Source organism: Varroa jacobsoni, unplaced genomic scaffold, assembly GCF_002532875.2.
Source record: "Varroa jacobsoni isolate VJ856 unplaced genomic scaffold, vjacob_1.0 contig01378, whole genome shotgun sequence".
NCBI lineage: Eukaryota > Metazoa > Arthropoda > Arachnida > Mesostigmata > Varroidae > Varroa > Varroa jacobsoni.
Genome location: NW_019214629.1, coordinates 62355 through 86288, shown reverse-complemented (window position 1 = coordinate 86288; position 23934 = coordinate 62355). Strand labels below are relative to the sequence as shown.

The 23934-nt window shown below is 40.6% G+C and overlaps 1 protein-coding gene across 4 annotated transcripts; it reads left to right on the top strand.

Moving 5' to 3' along the window:
* Nucleotides 1–2744: 2744 nt before the first annotated feature.
* Nucleotides 2745–18903, top strand: LOC111271991 (proton-coupled zinc antiporter SLC30A2). 4 transcript variants are annotated; one of them, XR_015315558.1, is made up of 3 exons: nt 2745–3215; nt 3679–3786; nt 18834–18903. XR_015315558.1 is itself a non-coding variant. In XM_022853104.2 (3 exons), the coding sequence occupies exon 3, from the start codon at nt 12406–12408 to the stop codon at nt 13666–13668; it is 1263 nt and encodes a 420-aa protein (XP_022708839.1). In that variant the 5' UTR covers nt 2745–3215; nt 3679–3786; nt 12386–12405; the 3' UTR covers nt 13669–14494. The 4 variants fall into 4 exon arrangements, 2 of the variants coding, with proteins under 2 accessions (XP_022708839.1, XP_022708838.1); XR_002687262.2 differs by lacking the exon at nt 18834–18903 and adding an exon at nt 8324–8941; XM_022853104.2 differs by lacking the exon at nt 18834–18903 and adding an exon at nt 12386–14494.
* The last annotated feature ends 5031 nt before the right edge of the window (nt 18904–23934 follow it).

Here is a 23934-nt window from a genome sequence, read left to right as displayed (position 1 = left end):
ATTAACAAGCAGGGCAGCCAACACAAGACGATATTTAACCTTTGTGCCCATATCAGATTGAATTTCACTGCTAAACAGGTAACCGCAGAATAAACCCAATGACGTTGGTGTCGTCCTTAGGGACCACGCCTAAAATCGCGTTAACAAAGGAAAAACATTAACCGTTTATTGAGCCATCCTCAGACCAATGCAGTTTCTTTGATGGTGCCGGAAAAGATGGAGATTGACATTCTATGTTTTCACTACTCGCGCCAACGTAATTGTCACTTGGATTGCTCTACCAAATGAATGCTAAATGCTACCGAAAGCACTCAGAGCTATGATTTTCATAGAGAGATATGGGTAGTAATGCTTGATGGGCAACTACAAGCGGAACAAGCGGTAACCGACAAATAACCTACTGTCTCTCGCCGCAAACGTTTTTGACAAGCTTGAACAGCGTGGAAGCTCTTCCCACACGAACACTGCGACACGGTCTGCAAGCAGAACTGCTTGATGACATCAATGAAGCTGCGTTGAAGGTGGCTGAAACATTATTCAGACAATAAACACTTTGCCTACAATGGTTTGTCATTTTTGTTTTTCGTAAAATATCGAATAATACTTTTGTTTTATTTGTTTATCTTTTAGATAGTCAATATTGCGGTGGCTCGGTCACCCAGCCGCGGCGCTGGTCTACTGTGAAGTGGGCTCATTCAGTTAGGTGAGCACAAACCTGGTAAAATATGCCCAGTCCTTTGGCCTGATAATGAAGTCGACTTCTTTTAGAATATATTATGCATAAATAACTGTTGATCGTTTTTAGGACGGTGTTTCTATTAGTATTTGTGAGCTTATATCTATCTCAACTTCTGAGTAGTGCGGTTCTCATTAGTTTTAAACGTGGATCAATAGATCCAAATTTCTAATGATCTCTGGCTAAAAAAGCTACTCAATCAGCTTCTCTGTCGCCGTGATCTCCGTCGTGAAAATATCAAAATGACGACATGCCGCTCACATCTTTTTACAACTAGATTGGAATTATATAAAAGTTTCAGTATGTTATGATTATGTAGAAATTATAGGACGTTAGATCCGAAGCCCCAGGAGGAAAATGATCCGAGGCCCTTGATTCAAAAAATACTCAAGCGTAGTCTGACAATCGGATTTTCTTGGCCAGGATACAATTGGGACCTCTTTTCGGATGTAGTACTGGTTCATATCAGAGTTCGTATCTGCAGAATGCGGTTACGTAAAGTACATCTTTCTTTGACCAGTTATTTGAAGTTTAAAGCAAACTGCAAGTATCGTCTGCAAAGCTAAAATGACATTTTCTAAATTTCGATAGGGTATTTCTATAGTTATTCGATTATTCCTACCTTCTATAAGTAACCTTCTATTTCTCCCTATAAATTTAAAGTATATACATATATTTTTTTATGTATTTATACACGGGTATTTGTTGGCAGCATTAAGCAACAATTAGTTAGCACAGGTTTTTGTCACCAAAATTTACTTATACCCTTTTAGTTACCTATTTTTCTTTGAGTAACTACCGTGCTGCGAATCTTCTGCACTTTCGTAAAAATGCTTGATTACGTGTGCGTATGTTTTTTGCCAAGTGCCGATAGCGTCATGAGGAACCGAACGAATTACACTTGATACAATATGGGTCTTTAATTGTGATTTTATGCCATGTAATATGTCGGAACGGCTATGACTGACAGCGTGGCTGTACACGAATGATTTTCTGTAAATAGGATTTTGATTAGTGAGACGTTGAATAGGCGCTCGGATCAAACTTATCAGATCCTGAGTCGACTTCGACTGTCCTTCACCGTCAGAACAAGATTATGGTTTTCGCAGTATCGTGATTGGGTTTGTGACTTTGACGTAAATTGTACTCTTTGGTTGATGGGCGAACGTAGTTTGCTAGTTTCCATCTACTGTTAGACTTGGCATATATTTGGAGGAACGCGTCAGGTAATCCAGAGGTTCGGAACTGGGCGTAGACACATAACCGGGTTTGTTTTGTATAGTTTATCAGATGCAGAACTCAAGCTACATCGTTTATAATATCTGATCTGGTACCTAATAAGCTGTAATGTCGAGCGAAGAAGAAGTACGACAGATTGATCAAGCACAATTAACTGAAAAAACGTACCTGAGTACCTGACCCTTTCTTTCAACTGAGCCACGTCCTACAAAAGTGAATGACAGCTCAAATACTTCCTGTTACATGCTCATGCAATGATCCATATACTGGTCGAAAGCCAGGGATATTGTGAGATGATGAACTTACGGAAAATTTCGAGCTGTTTTAATCGACACCACGTCCCAAATTTGTTTGTCTATCTTTTGCATTGAGTCTACAGCGTCCCGTCGCCGTTCCGGCTTAAGTAGGCAGTGCTTGTTTGTTGCCAAGCATTAAGTAGCTACTGAGTGCCGCGTGCACAACTGTTAATACTAACACCGGCAAAAAACTTACCACCAGAGAGCATGGGCCGGCTATTGTTGCTAGAATCAACCCGGGTAGATATATTGCAAGACCTATTGGAGACGGGTCCACTGATTCAATATGCGCTACGATAGTCGCCGATGTGCACACTGCACTCGTCAAAGCAGTGCGACACATTTAGTAACCGGCAGCCAGCTACCGGAAGCTAGAGACTCAAATAACGAATCGTTTAAACGCTTTACGAATACTTTGTACGAGAGGATATTTAAGCATGATTCGGCTGGACGCTGGCAAAACCTCGCAGCGCTCGGGTCAAAGAGGATCAAGAGAAACGGCTGTGTATGCGGCGACCGATCGCGAGTATTCGTGGGGTCTCGTGGTTAACCAATTTGCACGGGCACACCGCTCTCGTTGGTCATCTGAACTGAAAAGAAATCGAGAAACGACCCTTACAAGCCGCTGATAGATAGATAATGACATAAAAACATTATTGGGTTGTCGTGCTGGAGGTGGCTGTGGTACGCAGTAAGAGCGGCGTCTAACGGATATGAACGCGCAGGTTCCATATCGAATGCGTGATTTCTACCTAGAGGGACCGACGTTCAGGTAGCAATCAGCTGTCGTGACGGCAGTGCACATCTTTGCCGAGATCGTGTTATTTCGACAGCTGTCGGAAACGGTCATCCCGAATGAATACGAACGTATGGCGTTTTCAACACACATTGCCTACCACAACTATCTGTGTTTGGTGGTAGTCAGCTGACATTGTTCGAAAGGGGTGAGTGAATGTGGAGCGAAATCGGCCACAAAAAATATTAGCTGGACATTCAATTAAGATTCGTCAAAACGCCGCGCGCTGTCGTAAGCTTCGGTGGATCGTTTTATCAGTGCTCCTCCCCCCAGAATCGAAGCACTTATGCTCACGCGCTCCGTAACGGCAGAGAAGCTTGGCAATATCGTGTCTGGCAGCCGGTATCGTTTGACGAATTTGCGCGAACAACAGCTAACCGAAAATTCCCTATTGATGTATTGCACCCCTTCGCGTCGGCCTGGGCGACTTGTCTACCAGTAGGCCGTCCTTGTGTAAAAAAAATGGAACGTGTCACCCCTAGGCTCCTGGACCCGCAAGCTATTTTCGTTGAACTCTAAATTTAGCGATCGGTTCAGTCACCTTGGCGCAGAACCTTAAAACCAACTAAGTAAATAATAGCACATTTCTTCTGTTACTGTTGTTATTGCAGCTACTTCAGTGTGCATTCAGGACCAAAGCGTCGTCCTTGTGCAGGTTCTTGGCCAGTAAGGACCCGGTGGCTAACACTTGGACAGATCCTACTCACAATATTAATTTGGTACGTAGTTCTATTTAATATTTTCACTGCGGTTTAAATCAAGAGGTACGAGGCGGTTAGTGCTTCTTGGGCGGCATGTCTTAGCGTGTGTTTTAGGCAGGATTTAATGCCTGATACCGTTGGAAGCTAATTTCTCAGTGTAATCCATATATGAAATGTTCAAACATACGTCTAATTATGGACTGAATCCTGTCATCTAGTGTGAATAGCTCAGCTGAACAAGGTAACTTGCTATACAATAAAGTTTGCCGCAAGAAAAGTTGTACAAAGTTAATTATCGTATCATACCGACGAGAACTGAGAAAAAATCTAAGTGGTCAACAGCCAACAAAAAAATTGTGTTTGCAAAGAATATAAGTCGCTATTCTACCATCTACGGGGTAAAAAAAAAAAGATGGTATATGATACATAAAACTAGATAAAGGGGAAGTTACGACAAAAAGTGGACGGTGGAATATTTGTCAATTGTTTTTTTTTTTTTTTTTTTTTAATTGAATTCGTTCTAGGTATGGCTGGCCGACGTGTATTATGGTTGTTGTTTAAACTAATACTTGCGATCAGTGAGCAAGATGTATTAAAGAGCCTCAGCTGTTTTAAAAAGCGTCCCTTTAACAGAGGATTAGGGGATTCAGTTGCTAAATGAAATAAGCTTTGGCATCGTTTGCATTGCAGAAAAATCGTTGGCATATTTGTCTGTTGCACTAATTGTTTATAATTTCCGTCGGCTAGACTAATACCGTGCCGCAGCCAACTGTGTAATAACTTATAGTTCACATATCGTCCACGTTTTAACTAAAAACCTTTCTACCCAATTTATACGCTTTCGACGCGACGGTATGCAAAGATGATCCTATAACCTCACAATGGTTTCGTTCCGAGAACACGTCCCAGCCGTCACACTCGTCATCTAGCCAACCAAATTCAAATTCTACAAACGATTGAAAGAATCAAACAAGTTGATTTTTCGTTCCATGAAAAACGTACTCTATTCCGTGCATTTGCTGTCCACCATTACTAATCTCGTCAGCCTAAACTGGCGCTACAAACCCCGCTTGGAATGAGTACGACATAACAAAGCGAACCCCTTCTTTTTTACCGTTAGTTTTGTCGGCACACGTCTAATTAGAGCATTTCGTGCAGATTGCAGGGATTAGCATTTTTGCAGATATTATAAAAATACTCACTATTCACTTTCGGCCTATGACATTCGGCCAAGTATTCAGTTTGACCGTTACCTTTCACTATGTAACGAACAGTATTTGTCTACTGGTAGATACCGTATTATCTTGAATATCGATTAATATATATATATATATTAAACCTTTATAAAAAAAAAAACGGGCTTTGAAATAGAGTAACTTTGGAACTTGTTCAGCTGAAGTTGTGTTGGAAATACTGTTTTCTATTTTTTACACACTTGCCCCAGCTTTCTGGCAGCTTCTGAATAATCGTATACCTATCATTCACGCTGCCATATGAAATTTCCTTATTCATGCCTCGAAGTAAATCGATAGTGGGATATATCTGCCTATTTATTAGTTGTCCTTTTTAGGGCATGGGAAGCCCCGTAATCACACGGATTTGAATCTGGGTATATTCGTCAATTCCCCAGGCGCTGTGACATTTGAGGAGCAATAATTAGCCACCGAGGGCTAGTTTTCAACATTGAAAAACCTTTTTGAGCCTAATACTCCGCCATGTAGCCCTTCCTGGACGACTGGAATATTTATTAGCCAGAATTTCGTTTGTCTAGAACGCCGTCTAGATTAAAAGTTATTTGAACGTCCGTCAGATTTGTCTGTAACAGCTTAGTAAATAGATATAATTATTTTGCATCACTCCGGCCGATGCTATGTTTGTGCGCATTGGACATCTAGGCGACGCTATAATAGTACAATTTCTATGAATCATCATCTTTCGAATATCGCACTCAGCGATAAGCCATTAATTAAATTGACGCTATCTCGTTCTATGCGATAGGCACAGCTGCCGGTCGTAGCTGGATCAGGCGTTTAAATATGATTCCATATTACGTCAAGCGTTTAGTTAGTCCACGATAGTCGATGAACGACAAGTCAAACGGTATTTCAGCCGTCGTTGGTCACCTGTGCCTTCCGTAAATGGCGCCTTTCGGTAATTAACGGACAAAGCTCGGTTCCGAATCCGATCAGAGACAGGATTTTTCAACCATCCAGAATGATTGGACGAAAGCAATTCGAATCGGTAGGCATCGTTAATTCGATCTAACTACTGTAATCTATCGGGTCTGATTTTTCTGATCACTTATAGTAGTAGCCTGTTCCTTCTTGACCTGAATATACAATACACTAGCGTAGTTAGTTTGTGTTTTTCGTCGAAAAAACATCGACAACAAACATTATCACAGGTACATCCTTGAACCATTGAAAGAATAAAAAGCACCAAGAAAGGATGAGGACTATGTATGTGTGACTCAATTATACATCGTGTTACTTACAAGGCACGAAACGTAGGGCCTTTGCAGCGCTCGTGTCTGTCTCGTGGCCGGAAGTTAGTAACGCGCTAATATAGTTAAAAAGGCATGAATTATTCTAGATGGCAGAGTTTTTTTTTCAAACTTAGGGGATGCCGACTGATTGGCACGACGATGATGAAAAAAGCAGGCTCGCTTAAAAGTCTGGAGGGTTTATGACATGCTGCTCAAACGTTCACGGCAGTTAAAAATACTCAATTAATACACCGACGTATTGGACAACGTTGTTTCAAGAACTATTATATAGGCATATTATTAAGCCACTAATGTTATACTGAATTTTTCTGCAAATTTAGCATTGCATGATATTGATTTAGTAAACGGTTCAGCATATTGTTTTCGCTAAAGGAGGCTTGCGAACAGACAAGAAGGAAAATCTCATCTGATACGGATCGATGACTTCACAATAGCACTAAGGATCACTAACCAATCTAGATGTTTGTAAAGCGCCAGTTTCCTACCTGAACATACGGATTTTGCGAACTTTCTGCTCGACCCTGACTGAGGACACATGAAAATTGCTGAAGAGGGATTTCACTGTTGTTAATCTTCTAGGGAAAATGAGCGGCCTGTGAGATTGTGGCTGCGCTGCCTATCTAGGGCGTATGTGTAGTCTGATAAGAAGAGATGAGCTATTGTGTCAGCAGACTGGACAATAACAGCGTCCTCTGCACACGTCCCCTGTCTTGTTCAATGATTTAGCCGCGACGGGACGTGCGTCAAACAGTTGGCCTACTAACGCTATTAAGGCGCAATAACGACTCGACAATGCACACGGCCCTTGGCCGATCTGGGAGGTCGATTTATTCACACCGGTTATCGTATCGCGATGCGGTCTTCTCCGTTGGATTATATACCGTCCGGCATAGATATTAGGTGTCAGCGACCAAGTTATCAATCTGTTGGAGGCACCAAAATACGTTGCGCTGCCAAACGATGTGTGGTGATGGTCATTAATCTCGTGTTCCTACTATTGACACTCTACCTCTGCGGCCAATGGTAATGGAGGCGATAGTGATGCGGATCATAAGGATGCTACATATATAAAGTTTTCAAATGATTCGAGCACTACGTTCTGGATGTAACTGCTATCTCAAGTTGATAATTTGCGAAAAACTTGGGAGCGGCAAACTAGTTTTTCTTTGGTATCACGCAAATGATTTTGAGACTACTGGGCATTTTCTTTAATAATGGTGCCATAGGAGAATGTATACTGACGTTTTTAACAGTTTCTTTCAGTTTTTTTTTTCTAGAAAATTTCCTAAAATAAAAAAATATCCGAATATGTTTTACCGCCGCCTAATTAATGAAATATTTTTAATTGATGTTTAAGATATTAATTGTATCCTGATCTAATGTAGAATACAGATCGTGTCCGATGAGAATTCGGAACAACTGGAACTATCGATTCTTACTTTGCTCAGACAGCAGTCATATAATAGTCGCTTGTACCGTTGGAAAACCCACTGTCGTCTTTTTAGCACGCTAATGATGCGAAATTAAGACATCTACGTAACGGCGGATACTCGACTTTAACTAAGAGTATCGGCGCAATTTTCCAACCGACGATGTCTCTTGTATGATTCGTCCCTGTCGCTTCACCGTAGGCTTTTACCGATAATGATCTAAGGCGTCGTTACAATCTGCTACGAGACACGGAGAAGCGTCGACGTTTAAAAAAAGCGCTATCCGTAAGAGATGGATCCATGCGGCTTTATGTTGAACTTACTTATTTATGTCGAAGTTCATGTGTAAACGGATGTTTGACAATGTGACCACTATGAGAACAGTATCACAACAATTATATAGAATCAAGCCATAGAAGAAAGTTAACCATACGGTAGTTATTTTATTGTCTGGAGAAGTTCACTTTTTTGTCTTAACCCTATAATTAATGGATATTCTGATCTATTGCGAACGATTTTCAATGGAACTTACCTTGCGCTTACGGTAACGAAATAAATCTATCTACTTGAAAACTTTCTCTGTTTTATAAACCTTATGACCTATTGTGTGTTATTACAGTTAACTTCTCACGACATGAACTTCGTAGACGGCCCGACTATCTGTCCTTTCGTAGGTGTTAATTTCAGCAGATTTCGCTTATAAGATATTTTCGATCGAAGAAATCTTCGATTACAACCTACAACTTGAAAATTTACTTCTAGTTAATACTTCTAATAATAACTTCTAGCGTATCTATGAGCAGAACTACATATCTATGTCGTTAGTCCAATTCCGCTAAACTTTCGTTGGCTTTCATGCAAAATATATTCGAACTGGACACTGGCTACCATAAAATACGTTTTTTTTTCCTGTCGATTTTCACTAATTTCTTCACGGACAACGGTACCATATCTGTTAACCGACCAACACTAACTATTACCAATACGAATGCAAACAAACTAGGACACATCTACAGACGCAGGATAGGCAGTAGACGCGCTCCCTTTAGCCACTACTTCTCGGAACAGCGTGACACAGTGAAGCGTCTCGGCGACACGCGCTCGCCATGGGAATTGTATTATCTAAGCTTTGTTGTTGTTGACTGGACGTGACGAACCACTGCGACATCGCGCCTGTGGCGTTGGTCGCGTTTCCACGCTCAATATTGCCGAGCGTATGTAGGCGAGACGGGTACACGGAGGATCCTGTAATATACAAACATTGCCTTTATAAACATTGTTAATATTTACTGCTACGCATTTGCCAAGAGACCAATCAGTTGGACAGTAATAATTTAGAAAGCGTCGCAATTCCCGCCGCAACTGTGGCAAGACGGGGCCGTGTGTATTTACTTCGCGTCAGAGTAAAACGCTTGTCCGTTCATTTATGCTATAGGCGATAATTTTGCCTAGCAGTACATAGCTGTACCCCTTTGTCATAAGGTTTTTCTTTCGCTAGAATTGCTAGACGTGTGCGGCGGTTGAAGATTATGTCGCTGACTTGATACGGAGAAGCCAATCTGCCGCGCTTCACACCGAACGGTCGTGGAGAAATTTATGTCGTGTGTTCCCGCGATTTATTTGCTTATGCGCATATATATACGTGCATAAGCGCGTACGTAAGGATACGTGCACGGAGGGAATCCTCACAGTAGGAGAGCGAATCTTTTTCGGAACGAATGTCATGGTACCTGGAAGAAAACAGAAAACCGGCGACAGGGTATTAAAGGCGAAGTGCGTGTACAACTCGTGAACATGCAACTGGTGCAACATCGATGAAACTTCGTGAGTGGAAAGGCAGAGAAGAGTGAGGAAGTGAAGTAAAAATGGAAATAGGCATTTTTTGAGCAAATTATACACAGAGTCAATGGCACATGGCCGAGGAAAGAACGCTAAGCAGTGGATTGCGCCTGTTGCCTACGGTAACTAATATTCAGATAGTTGCTGATAGCGTAATGATAGCAGTAAGTTGTGAGATATGGTCTCAAAAACCCGGTTCCTCCGTAGCAAATTCGGCCGAAAACGAACGGATGATTATTATTCGGTGTAACTAGCTGATGGAAAGGAAGTGAACGAAGGGTTAGATCATTTTGAAACAAGTAGTAAACTTAACAGGGATACCCAAAATGGATCATACTTTGACTGTGCTCACGGACCAGGGTAGTCGGCCTACTTTAAGTAAGCGGAGCTGCTACTGTAAGTAAGGTCCGAAGGGTCCACCTGTTGCGCTACAGCTAATAGAGGAGCACCTTTATTAAAAGAAAAAATACAAACCAGTACGAATTTATTTCTCGAAATCGTTTGTCCTAAAACCCAAAGTCCCATTAATTGTTGTGACTCTGGAAAGGTCGTATCAGTAAGCTACTTATAGCACTTATAGTGGCATATTGGGAGTCCCTCTGGAAAAGTTAGTCTTCTTCGCTTCAGCTAGACAATAAACGTTTGGTTTTTACTATCTATAGAGCAATCAGCTACCGAAATAGGTTTTGCCGTACCCACTAGCCCTCTCTGAATGGATTCTACACGACGGGAGCAGGGTTAGTGAGCACTGTCCTGAAATAATGGGTGTTTGCTAGTAAACGGCCATCTGTCAAAGGCTGGCGCTGTCACGGGGTCGGACAATGACGCCAAGAGGTTAAAGCTCGAAGAGGAGGCCAAATCAATGGCAATTCATGTTAGAGATAATGCGCAACAGCCAATAACGCCGTCAAATTATGATGGCTCCAAAAAGCTTGAAAACGGACCACACGGTGCGCCTACTCGGAATGTCCCTATGCAGAACGGACCATTGGATCGAGTCGAACACCCGTCGCCATGTAAGTTCCGAGCCCGCGCGGTCTGAAGCAACGCTTGACGATAATACCGGATGTAAAACTCTAAACATTTATTTCTTTAACTGGTGTTAATAAGGACGTGAAAACGCTGGATATATTATATTTATTATAATAGCTATTATATTTATTATAATAGCTAATTATTATACTGGTCTTCATATGGCATGTGGCGCGTATTTTTATCTGAATGGAAACCATCAACTTTGTTTATCCACTTGTTAAAAGTTTGACTTCATTTAGAAATCAGCGTCCTTGCCACTAGCGGCAGACTTGTTTAGTCTTTTCATCTTGACATACGTGTTGTTGAATAGGCATTTTTATACAACTATCTATTAGAGGACCTGCGCTTAAAAAATAGATCGGTGTCCCCTATAAAAAACTGAGCCTTTTCGTTGAGATGCAATATATAACAAAACATAAAACCGTACTTATTGATAAACTGAGATTACTGAATCGGAAGGAAATGCTAATCCATATATTGTTTTCAGCCTGTTTGTACCTGATAGGACAATATGATTATTGGGCCATGCGGTTTTATCTATGCAATTAGTCATAGCTCAGTATATTTTCCAGATCAGCCTTCTTCTTTACCACGTGGAAACAGCATAAAACATCTATGAACTATTTTCGAAACGACAAATTTGCGTAACCGAAGCCCAGGATTACCCCTGATTTGTATACAAATGACCCCATCCAGTTAGAAAATACAATACGAGTCTAACTTTATTGGTAGTGAAATTACTCCCGTCGAGTTGTCTCTAATATTTACTATTTACACTTTTTATGGACTGCTCCAAGACTGCCGCTCGCTTACAATATACGATTAGTAGAGCTCTACAAAGGTTAACCTTCTACTCGATTAGGTCCCCGTTGTAGTCTAGGTTTGAACCTGCGCATAGATACACTTGCTTTCGTGTTAGGAGCCAGCCGTCTGATCAAATGTCGAACGGCAATACCGGACGGAAAACTCGAAATACACAGGTTAACCTAAATTTTGTCGAACGCTATGTTACTTACGAGGTACAAACCGCTCCGTGAATTTACCATATCCTGATGTAGTCCCTACGTTCAAGACAGCCTTCTTACGGCGCTGATAATTATTTATTATTGCTATCTTGGAAAGGGTCACACTCGAACTGTGAACTTATCAGAATGATTTTCTATAGGGGCCAGATCTGCGGAATGAGGCGTGGTCGTTACTAAATGTTCCTTCATGTAAGATAAGTGGCTATCGATGCATTGCCACAACCCTTCCAAGTACGCTAACATCGCTATGAGCTTACGGGCGCGTGTGCCAATGGCAAATTATGATTCAAAGCTGAAGCAGTAACTTATCCTATTTTTATTACCGGAAACAGAGCTCATCGCTAAGTTGAAGCCAATACCTTCTTCAGCGTCATTACTTGTGAGGACTATTTGGCAGTAACAGAAATAATTAAAACATATTCAGCAATAGCTTTAGTCATTCACATAGACGTAAATTTATTTGTGGCGTGCATTGGACTTCCAACTAAAACCTAGCAGAACTACCTACAGAACCTACAGAAACAATCGATAAAGACGCTCATTCCTACCGAACTTAACCAGCACTAATAAAGTTACACCCAGAAAAAAACAAAAAGCTTTTTCTATTAGCTTGTATAATTTTTCACCATCATTTTTCGTTTCCAAATGATTTAACTTACATGGCATCGTGCTAATATCAACAGCCGACATTCGAAGCGAAAACGGAAAGGCACGACTATAACTTGCTATTGCTAATGTTCCATGTCTGATCAGTTTTTACGTTTTTCCCGGTGAAATTTCAGTGGAAATCAATAGCGGCAGTATGGTCAAACCGTCAGGTAGAACTGGCAAGTTCTCCGACTTTGAAGAGACCCCTTTGACAACGGAGGATGGTAGCACGAGCCGAAAGAAGCGACAGCATTACTCCACCATTGAGACATCAAAATGCATCCACGGTCGAAAGGACTGTGACTGCAACCATAAGGACACTGTCTGCCGGTATCAAGACCTAAGCGATTCGTCAAGTTCGGATCACTGTCACGCCGAGACGTCGGTCAGTACGAATGCAGCGGCCAAACGAAAATTAATTATTGCCTCGATCCTCTGTCTTCTTTTTATGCTGATTGAGTGCGTTGGAGGCGTCCTAGCCAATTCATTGGCGATTGCCACAGATGCCGCGCATCTACTTACCGATTTCGCGTCGTTTATGATCAGTTTGTTTGCCATTTGGATCTCGGCGCGACCCGCGTCGAAACGCATGAGCTTCGGATGGCACCGAGCCGAAGTGATTGGCGCGCTCACGTCCGTGCTGCTCATTTGGGTCGTGACCGGAATTCTCGTCTATTTGGCGGTCGAGCGTATTGTGAAAAAGGAGTATGAAATCGATTCGCTGGTCATGCTAATATCGGCGGGTATTGGCGTTATCGTCAATATCATCATGGGGTGTTCGTTGCACTACGGGGGCCTTTCACATGGGCACTCACATGGCGGTACAAGCGGAGCGCACACCCACGACGGCGGAAAGCATGCAGATGATGACTTAGAACAAGGCCGTGTAGTGGACACAAAATATGGTCATTCACATGAACAGGATGCCAATTCCAATATCAATGTGCGCGCTGCACTCATTCATGTGATCGGCGATTTCCTTCAGTCGCTGGGGGTCTTTGTAGCCGCGCTAATTATCCATTTCTGGCCAGAATACAGCATCGTCGACCCAATCTGCACATTTCTGTTTTCGGTACTTGTGTTATTTACGACGATAACCATTTTGAAGGAAACGATCATGGTGCTGATGGAGGGCAAGCCAAAAGGAATCGATTTCGGCGAAGTACGTGAACTCCTCACGGAAGTACGAGGTGTAAAACATGTGCACAACCTTCGAATCTGGGCGCTTACTATGGAGAAGACTGTGCTGAGCACTCATGTCGGCATCGAAGTAGGCACGACGGACTATCACCGAGTACAAAAGGAGTGTGTGAGAAAACTCCGAGATAAATATGCTTTCTTTGAGGTCACTGTACAAGTAGAGGAGTGGAACCCGAATATGCAGGACTGTGTCAAATGCAATGATATTTCGGATTAAGTTTCGTGATCATATTAAACTTAACTGTAATTGATGAAATCTTATATGCACGGCGTTCCGTTAGTTGAAAAATTGATTGAACTGTTAGCCTGTGGTGAACTTTTTGCTGTAATATATATTTATACGTCATATACGTTTTTACCCGACTAGCTCGTAATTAGATTGTTGTCGGACGGTATCTTAGACAATGAGATCGTTTTGACATTACCGAACAGGACGAAGAAGAAGCTGTCGTATAAATAAACCTTTTTCTAATACAACGCGTAGATAGGTGCCTGTGAACAAATTTCATTCAACAGCGAAATCGATCTTGGCCGGATCGCAGGATCGATAAAAATAATCGGCGACTTTCGATATTAATGAATGAGTGAGCTTCATCGAATGAAAACCTGACTATGTACATATTTGTACAGGACTAGTGCCATATAAACATTTCAACATATGTAAAATCTCTAATAGAGACATATGTATGTACGAAAATAGAGTTATATTTACGCAAGGCGGTTGGCCTATGCTTCTCGTCCAAAATAAACGCGTCTTCAATTTGTTGTTTCGGTACGTAACTTCAATAACTGTGGAATATATCTGCCGGAGCGCGAACATTAACATTTTGAAGATTTTATCATGGGCCTGGATTGAGGCCTGCGAGCTAAATACTGGGATAGAACTAAACTTAGATCGAAGTTATCTAAACGCAAGACAAAATAAAACTATTTTTTTGGGCGAGCGTCATTGCAGCAACCACATAGCCTTTACCTTTTCACAACGTATATGTCGTAGGATAAATCGAAATAATCCAAATACAAATCGCACTAATTATATGTTATTGGCATAAAGTGTCCTCGATGCAGCATAAACTGCTAAAACATAGTAAGCAGCAAATGTTTTTATTTGTTTTATTAGCCCCCCCACCCCACCTAATCAATAGCCACACAAACATTTTACCCCTGATAGAAGCAGTTAAGTTCGGAGATCGACGCTTCATCGTCACCTATTGCTTTTTACCAGTTTGTTCCTTATATGTATATAATAAGTAAGGGTCAGGCTGGTATGAACATGAAAATAGGATGTACTATCTGCTTGAACCATGTAAGTTATGTGAGAGTAAAAGAAGCATCTAATATTGATGTATGGTCTAATTTACAGTACGATAATAGAAACCGAGCGATACCCACTATTGTTCTAAAATCAACTGTCAACTTGTTTGGAACTATAACGCTTAAGCCAGGCATTGCTAGCAGACGAAATTCGGTCAACAGTCGCGCCAAGTCAGTAGTTTTTCAGGTTAAGCATCATCAGCGACTCATGAATTTAGAGGTTGAAATACGTTTTAATATAGGAAACATACGCTCAGCAATTAATAATTTGCGGCAGGTAAACAGTAAAAGCGAGATAATCGATCTGCGTCAAAAAACCTAACTTATTGTCACAATAAAATTGTGAGTTTCAATTGACTTTTGGGTTGCGCTACTAACAAGGTAAGGTCAAGCTTCGATTTTTAATGATTGCTAGATGTTAACGCAATCATTAAAAATCCATGATTTTTAGATTTTCTTAAAAAAAACATAGCCAACGTTGTTATACGAGTAGATAATTATGCGCAAGTTAAAGTTGCAAGCTGTGGCACGTGTGAAGCTAAATCGGACCCTTATGATCTATAAGAAAGTTGCGTTCAAGTGATGCTTAGTATAGCTCCCGTTCGTATTTATAATAGAATATTCTATCCACAGATGTGTATCATTACGGTTACGAAATGCTTCGATGCAAAAGAACCAGTCGTCTATATTGGTTAAAATTAGTCTTTTTTTTCTTATAGTATAGTTATAACAGTATTAAAAAAAAAAAAAAAGATGATAGCAATCTATCGGTGAAATTGTTTTCGTAGTGGAATTTCGAGTACTGGAATACGCCCAATGTTTCATTTATCTCTTCCTTTGACTGGTGATCGCTTGGGCTACTTCGTTCTTCTAGATAGTCATTCGTTATTTTTTTTCCTTTTTGCTAATTTGCTGGTGATGGCGCAAAAAATAGTTGCAGCAGTCGTCTAGTGCTGGTCATGGTTTTCGCTTACAAGACACACGTTTCGTCTGAGTAATGTATTACGTATCACAAACGTTTCCTGTTCGGTTTCGGCGACACTACGTCAAGAGCGTGATGATCTTTGAACAATTAACAGCGTCGTCACCAAAAAATCCTACTTCCCCTTTGATGACCCATCACTGTACAAAATATTGACCAGTCAATCGGCAATCGTTCTTCATGAAGGTCCTTGCCTAGTAAATCGCAGAAGTTCATAGACAATATGTAGTTGTCACTACAGGCAAGTCGTTCACTGCGATGTCCAAACATAGACCGGATTTAGATTAACGTCGATGAACTTAGATTGTTACATATAGAAACAAATCTTGGATTTTGACTCTTCTGCGGGAAAATCAATAATGACAGTAATAACAATTAACTCCTGAGTTGTCTATATCGTCAATTTGCCCGAAGTACTCTGTCAGATTGTGAATGTAGAAGCCCTAGCGTCAAAGGAGGTGACCTAAGCCCCGCTTCATCAAAGAACTTCCTGCGTATAGACAGAAGGTAGTTACTCCACGATGTCCTAATTAATATGATAAGCACTTATCTAATTCGTGACGCAATTAAGTTAAGAGCACATACTCAACCTAAGTAAAGTTTTGGTTTATCTATAATAGGACACATAAATTTACAAATATCCTCGTACAGATACTATGAACCCACGATGAAAAAACGCTTTCCGATTTAATTTAAACAGTATTTAATAAATAGACGAATAAATAAATTATTATGGTATATCACCCTTGGTCTCGCAAAATTAAAGAAAAACTGTATGTTACCTCTAGGATGTCCGTGTTATCAACGCACAACAGTTGACACCTGTTTCAAAACCTAAATATATATATATATATATATATGTAATAAGTTCCTTTGATAGTGTAGAATCAATTATATAGGGAAATTTTTGGCAAGAAAACGCATTATATTGTTCAAATTTTAATAAAAAAAATTAAGTTACGGCACGTTTCTTCGGTCTGCTAATTAATTTACTCATTGTTCCCTAATATTTTTAGTTATCGGACAACGTAATAATGATTCGTTGGAGTGAGTATTATCCTCCATTCAACTTTCTACTAGGTTTCAATAGGCAGGAAGCGATTTTGCCTCGTCTGTTGAATAGTTAGGTGTATTTAGTTGACGCAGCTGGGATATATTTGTATCGTTGTGTATGTAACGTCTTGTTCTTTTTAAGCGTCTCCCACAAAACATAAATAATCGATCGAGGTTTGCTGTAGCTCTACGGAGAGATGTACCTCTGGGACTAGCCATTTTTTTTTTTGGCTTTTTGATATCGAGCTAGAAATGTTACTTTTCATTAAAGGTGAAAGTTCTCTATAAAAACCAGTTCTTATACTTTGTGTTACTTAATGCCGGGCAACAGATTGAGAGGCAATGGAAAACCGTATTCTTTCATGACGTTCACTCAGTTTTTGGGGCACCCGGAGCTCCTAATTTTTAGAGTAAATCCTATGAATATAAGGTGCCCATCGATAGTCATATGACTGCATTTCATTTTCTCAACCAGTTTACAAATTGCTTCAACTTCAAAAGCGCCTTCAATCGCTCCTTATCAACCTCAGCTATCCGACAGAAGCGAGCTGCATCTTCCAGTCTTAACGTGCTATTCTTAAACGTGCCTCAGTTTTAGAGTACTCACTGTGCATGGCACGAATATCCCATGGTGGTTCAACAATCGTTTGACTTCGATAAATAACGAAATAAAGTAAGTGAACGAATAAATACAAATAATTAATTATAGCAAACTTACAGAATGGAGAAAATACTTTCAAATCGTATGTAGAAGTAAAGAAACATGCAAGAGTATAAAGTAGGAAGATTAAAAACGTGTGCCTCTGAGTGACGGCTACTTTGGTGCTTGGCAGGATCGACTAGAACTTGGAACCCGTTAATCGAGCCAAAGATATTTTCGAGTAAATTTATCGCCTAGCTGCTCAAGTCCTCGTTCAGAGCCACGTACAATTATATAGCCTATTGTACATATGACGTTGGTGCAACAAGCAAATAAAATTACCGCATTCATCGTGAAAACGTTTTTGAAACATGAAAAATTTGTAGTAGATGAAGACCGCCAATAGTCGTGCGGGACACGAAAGAATGGAACTATTAATTTAAATGAATAAAATCATTTTTCTACTTGTTATCCCTTATTCCGAAGATCGTTCTACATTAAAAAGAAGCATGAGTATTGTTTCCTAGTATAGGAAACATGCTATCGATGCCAGCCCGAAGGGTTACATGTGCGTGATGCCTAGTCAAAACCAGCTACGTCCTAAAAGACTCAACAGGGGGAACATCTGAGACAGCGCTGCTAGCGTCTGAAAATTTACTGATGAAAAATATCGAACAGATATTTACAGTGGGACGATTCGGAAGTGCGCACGATTCGGATGAGACAGTGAGACGCTCTAAACAGGACTCACATGAGCGATAAAGGTAGCATTTGAAACCGGCGTTGACCTGACGACCGCTGGCGGCGCTTTTTTGCCTGTATATTAATTAATAAGTTCAATTCTGATAAAAGCAAAAATCCTGCGTACAAAGTAGCATAATTGGAAGAAATACTGAAACGAAGGTCTAAGGAAATGGCTAACACCAAGTCAAGTACCACCTGTGAATATTTGTCGAGTTCAGGGGTTACATTTGGGTTACTTTTATTTGTTTCATTTAAATAAAATATTGTTACAGAGCATAAATACGCTTTATTTAGAAGCTGCGTACATACGACTCTTGAGCTTTGCTTTGCTGATAGAAGGTTCGGAACAATTCGGCATGTTATTTTCGACGCTCATACATAAAACTGTCTAATGACTATTTGTGGAAGGGACGTTGTGTGACAGTACGTACGGCCGGCCCTTCATCACCTGCTGTCTAGAGAAAAACTAAAGAGCCCAGATGAAGAGGAACCCAGGCGACAGAATGGGTTAGATGCGCGCCTGCGTCAATCTGCGAACCCGGAAGGCTCCAACTGTTATAAACGGTCATTTGTAGAAAGGAGTCAGGGTTTCCTTGTCTGGACCTCCGAAATTAACATTATTTAACTAACGTACGGTTTTCTTTTTTAGTTTACAGATGGATGATCTTAGCTTGACCCTTTTACGCTTAGAGTCTGCCGCATTGAACCTTCTCCGTTACACTAAATACTCCGTTTTGCTTGTAGATTTGTTGCTAGATCGGACGCGTCCATAATATGTTCTTATTGTATATCCTGCTCAATAAACAAGCATGCATATTCAATTGCAGGGACCACTCGTTAATTTTATGACGACTCTCTAAAATGCCTAAGCAGCATTAACAAAGACGACGCCGGACGTTTGAAAGTTATCTCGGCAACGCAAGGGGTTTCTATAGAACTGACGAGCGACCATACTTAGTCATGGTCGCGCTGGCAATGTCAGCCTTAAACAAACTCTAAGACGGGCAAGAACTTCGATTGTCCATCTCCCCGTACTGCGATTGTTGATGTTGAGGCTGATCCGAAGTTCGGCGAAGTTCGCTCTATCGAGTTTTTTTGGGATCAAAGGTTCTTTCCAACGGTTATTCGTTCTCGTCGCGACGCCACCGTTGATCTGTTTTTGGCTTAAATGCAGCTATTTCGGTCCACTCCTCCGGTCCTTCAGTCCAACCTCCAGTTATCTTAAGAATATCAACGTTTATGATGTCGCTGCTCCTTCTGGGGAAGGCGTTTATGATGATTAGCGCTATTAAAATTTACCGTACGGATTAAGTCCTCGCGCGTAATATACCAGTGGTAATGAGATTTCATAAAATACGGGTGCACGGTGCTCGAGCCTGGTCTTGCTCTTCAAAAGGATTCCATAATGGAACTAAGCTAAGCGCAGCTGATGTTGACACAGAATGCATCAGGCAGTCCGGAAAAAAAACTATACTCACGTCAGATCCGTGCCATTTGTGGAAGAATGGAATACACCTGTTCATAAGCAGCTTTTTCGCACGGGCTATAAAGTGGGATCGAATATTTACGACGCCAGATGGCGCTAGTGTGCCCATTACTGCGTTGGTAAATGAAAGGCATATTAGTCTGATACTTTTCCGCTATGTTTAATAATAAGGAATAAATAATCTGTCCATCAAGTCTGCCATTAAAACAAGTATTGTCTGGGCAATTGCTCTGGAGCAATCTACTTAATACACTTCGATTCCATTAGTCATCTGAGCATAGCCAAGATATAGCATATGTTCTTGCAGATCCTATTCAACTGCTAGTTTACTTAAACTTTTGATATTTCACTGCAGTCGTACTCGAAGTACAAAAGTAACGTCGCTTAAACCGTTATGGTTATCTTTCTGTTAACCTTTCAGACTTTATCTTTGCGACACGAGCCCCCCAGACGGGGCCGTATAGATAGCACGTATTGAATAGACGGCAGGGATTGAATGTATGTTCATCAAAAAAAAAAAACCTAATAATAGACAACGACTATTCTAATTCAGGGCGGAAAAGTCTCCAGGAACCCGACTGACACTTCTGTTGGTCTTCCTCTTTCATAGCAGAAGTTAATGTAACAGCTACGAGTATTTCGCAGTTACCTAACTTAGTCCGACAACTTCTGACAACAGATTCGGTTGCTAGTCTTGGATCTACGCCACAGTAACTATGCGCAAGCACTTCCCCTTCGAAAAATTGCTTTTTGGCACATGAAATAGATCTGTGAGCAGAGGTGTATCTATCTGTGTGTTCTTCGTTATCAGTGATGACCTCATATAATACACAAAAATTATCATATACTTTGTCTGAAACTTGAGTATCCCTGGCACGAACGTCTTATTCAGAATAACCCTAACAACTGTTTTATCAGTACCAAAAAACGCCATCTTCCAGTTGAGCGGTTACTCAGCTTGCGGGTCTAAACGCGTTCCGTTCGACAGAAATTAAGTCAAACGGTCAGCTGGCCACAGCTGTGAACCTACTTTCGCATTAGATCTATTAGAGATATGAAGCTCTGGCTTTAAAACGATTTGTTACCAATTGCAATGTAAACCACGACTTCAATTAGGTCATGGTCATCGTTGTTAATTTGACGGGTCAGCGAAGCGTTGTTTGCCAAAAATATATGACGTATTTTTCGTAATTTTAACTAGCAGTTCTAATGATTCTATGAAAAAATGCCGCATAGCCATTTTGTATGTGTTCCTTAGACAGCTCGCTTGAGCATTTCGTACTATAAAAACTGTCTTGGCTAGTATTTCGGTGTAGCGCTCCCCAATTTTACAGGTGACTGCGTAGCAGCTGCAGTCTTCATATCATCGAACGTATCGCTGTTATAGTACCTTTTATGTATATGTACTGAATTCATGTTGGTTTTCTATTTTCTGCCCAGATTGCTAGTTACATAGGTATACGGACAGGTCCATGATATGATTCTTTTGATTTCGCTTCAATCGTACATAGTCTGTCGCAGACTGATCCCGTTCAGTCAACATGATATCCCCACAAATGTTCCACGCATGGGTATCGTTAGAAATGTCCTTATCGTACACCATAGGCCACGTCATACTAAATGCATTCGTTTGTTGAATCATTTCCATCATGATTTATATTATATCTTCTATATCATTTATGTCAGGCAAATCGCAGATTAGTGACTCTGTCACGATGAAACCATCTAGCAGCCCGCTGAAGAAAGACGGCCCATTTCACGGATTACCCTGTCAAACAGGAAATATGAACGTAAAGTCGAAAAACAACAAATACGCCGTATTGTATAGGCCGCCGCATGCAGGTGTGGGCTGAATTTTCAGGGCACAGATGATCGGAGGCAGAACAATAGATAACTTGCTACAGAGTGATCCATTCTACATAGTCTACAAACGCGCATCGACACTACATTTTAGCGTAGTATTTATTTCGTTGTTTGGTCTGGATTAGTTTGTTTTACGACATGCATCGAATCTTGTAGTCATTCTCTATATACGGTTTTCTTCATCGTGTTTAAGGGCCTTTCGTTCCTGGTCATCATATTGTTCCTCGTTGTTAGTAAAGTAACATAAAGTCGATGAGCTGTTATTATAATGTACAATAATAGTTGACGCGTTGACCGTGACGCGACCAGGATTTTCAGGCCGAGAAACAGCATCAGTAATATCTCACTGCGTTCGACGTCAGTAGAGCTTCGCTTTTATAGAACGATTAATCGATCGACTGTGGCCAATTGTTATGCTTGCTCGTCGTGCCTAGAGCGGCGACCAAAGAAGCTACTACATATCGAAAGTCTACAGATTTGCATACAGGTAGCTGTCAAAAGGACATAAGCAGAGGTAAGTCAGGCACAGAGAAAGCCCTTCGTACGCCGGCCAGTCTGGCGCAATCGAACCACTCGTGATAATAACGGTCATGGTATATGCGTGACGACAGATAAGGCAGTAGATTTTGGGACGTACCAATCGGTATAGCTTCCAGCGAAGTCTACGGAACGTCCCAGCATTAAAATGTGGTCTGTGGCGCTGTTTGGAATTAATCAGGTCTGATAGCGTATCGACCTCACAGCCATAGTGTTCATAGGGTCTAGCCGGAATGCAAATCTGTTGATCGCATTTGATCATTTGTTCCGCTTGCGTGTCTAACAGGCGAACTTCGTTCCAGCGGATACGGTCTGCTCGTCTGAAAGCGGAGTCACTCCGATAGGTTGCCATTCAGATAAAGGGCACAACCTATCCTTGAAAAAGTCACTTTACAATAGTGCATAAGGTTCCACTATCACTCTGTACGATATTACATGGCCATCGAGCTTGGAACAGGGGCCATCTGGCGGACACAGATAAAACGTGTAACAAACATGGCACGATGGACGCTCGTTATGATATTTCATTAGAGCTAGTGGATGCTATAACACGATCGATGTCGAGTTTAACCGCGATCTTTTTTATTGAACTGGCTTGCTTTCAGAAATTTTCCAAAGGTACGCCTAATTATATAGGCAGAAGGTGGTCTTCGAGTTCCTATCTTAATATAAGTTAACAATTCAGTTTTGCGTGAGCTGCCCATGTTCGCCCAGAGTGCGTAAGTAAGTTGGGTGCGGGTGATTTTCACAGCCTAATCTTACCTACGACTTTTGATGCGATGATTTATCAAGTTGAACACAGCTGCAGATATCTCGCAATTTTGATATACCCGTTCTGAAACAGAAATGAAATGAGTATATCCCAAAAAACTCTTAGATGAAAATCATTCACGAATGATTTTTTATGTTTAATAATGCACCGTCTCATTTGGGTGTTTTATAAGCCAAGCTTTCGCATTATGATGATATATATGTGATAATGATTTGAAAAGTCAGTCTATACATTGTTTTCAGGGATGAAAAATAGCCTTTTTTTTTTCAATATCTCTTGTTGTTGTTTCTTATTTATTTAATCATATTTGAGAATTTTTTAAAAACTCTGTACAATTAATATGGTTCCATATTGATTCCATGTACCAGTTTCAGTGCACAGCTTTTCTATCAAATTAACGTTCAGTGGCGAAAAAAAAATGATAAAAAGCAGTTTAAGGCTAAAAATAATAACATGTCTGAAAATAATTTCACAGGCTGGCATGAGATGGTAGACGAAACTGAATGACTGTTTACACAAAATGTATCTTTTATATGGGGATTTTCTAAAATGTTTTCTTTATACAGAAAAAAAGTCTGAACGATTGTTGTTTTTTAATCCGCTATCTCCTTGTTCGACTTGTGTGTAGTAGAAATGCCAGCGCCGGATGTTTAATTGTAAAATTTTACTTATTTCAACCTTGTCGATGGCATAAGGTGCTAGAGATGTGAAGACTACAGTGTCACTAATAGAAAAAATTACCTACTTACAACAAAGGCGGCAAGATTTACCGAGATCGAAATTGTACCGATATGTTGACATTAGGCACTCTGTAGTACTATTAAATAAAGATCCAAACTAATAATAAAAATAATAATAATTTAGTAATAAAAATGAACAGAGATATTAATAGCCCTCTCAAACGTCAAACCCCTTTTACACACGCTCACGTAATAGTCTTTGATCATTTTAAGGAAGTCATTTCCGTAAATACTCAAACACTGAATACTACAAGCTGCCAGAAAAATATGTCGGTATGGTAGATAGCCATGAAATACGAAAAAGAATTAACAAATTACTTAATTTGCCATCCATCTCTACAATTACAGAAAA

Coding starts and splice junctions, on each gene's coding strand:
- LOC111271991 (XM_022853103.2), top strand. CDS start 10,406: ATGGCAATTCATGTTAGAGATAATGCGCAACAGCCAATAACGCCGTCA. Junction 10,560..12,385: donor AGTCGAACACCCGTCGCCAT/GTAAGTTCCGAG, acceptor GTGAAATTTCAG/TGGAAATCAATAGCGGCAGT.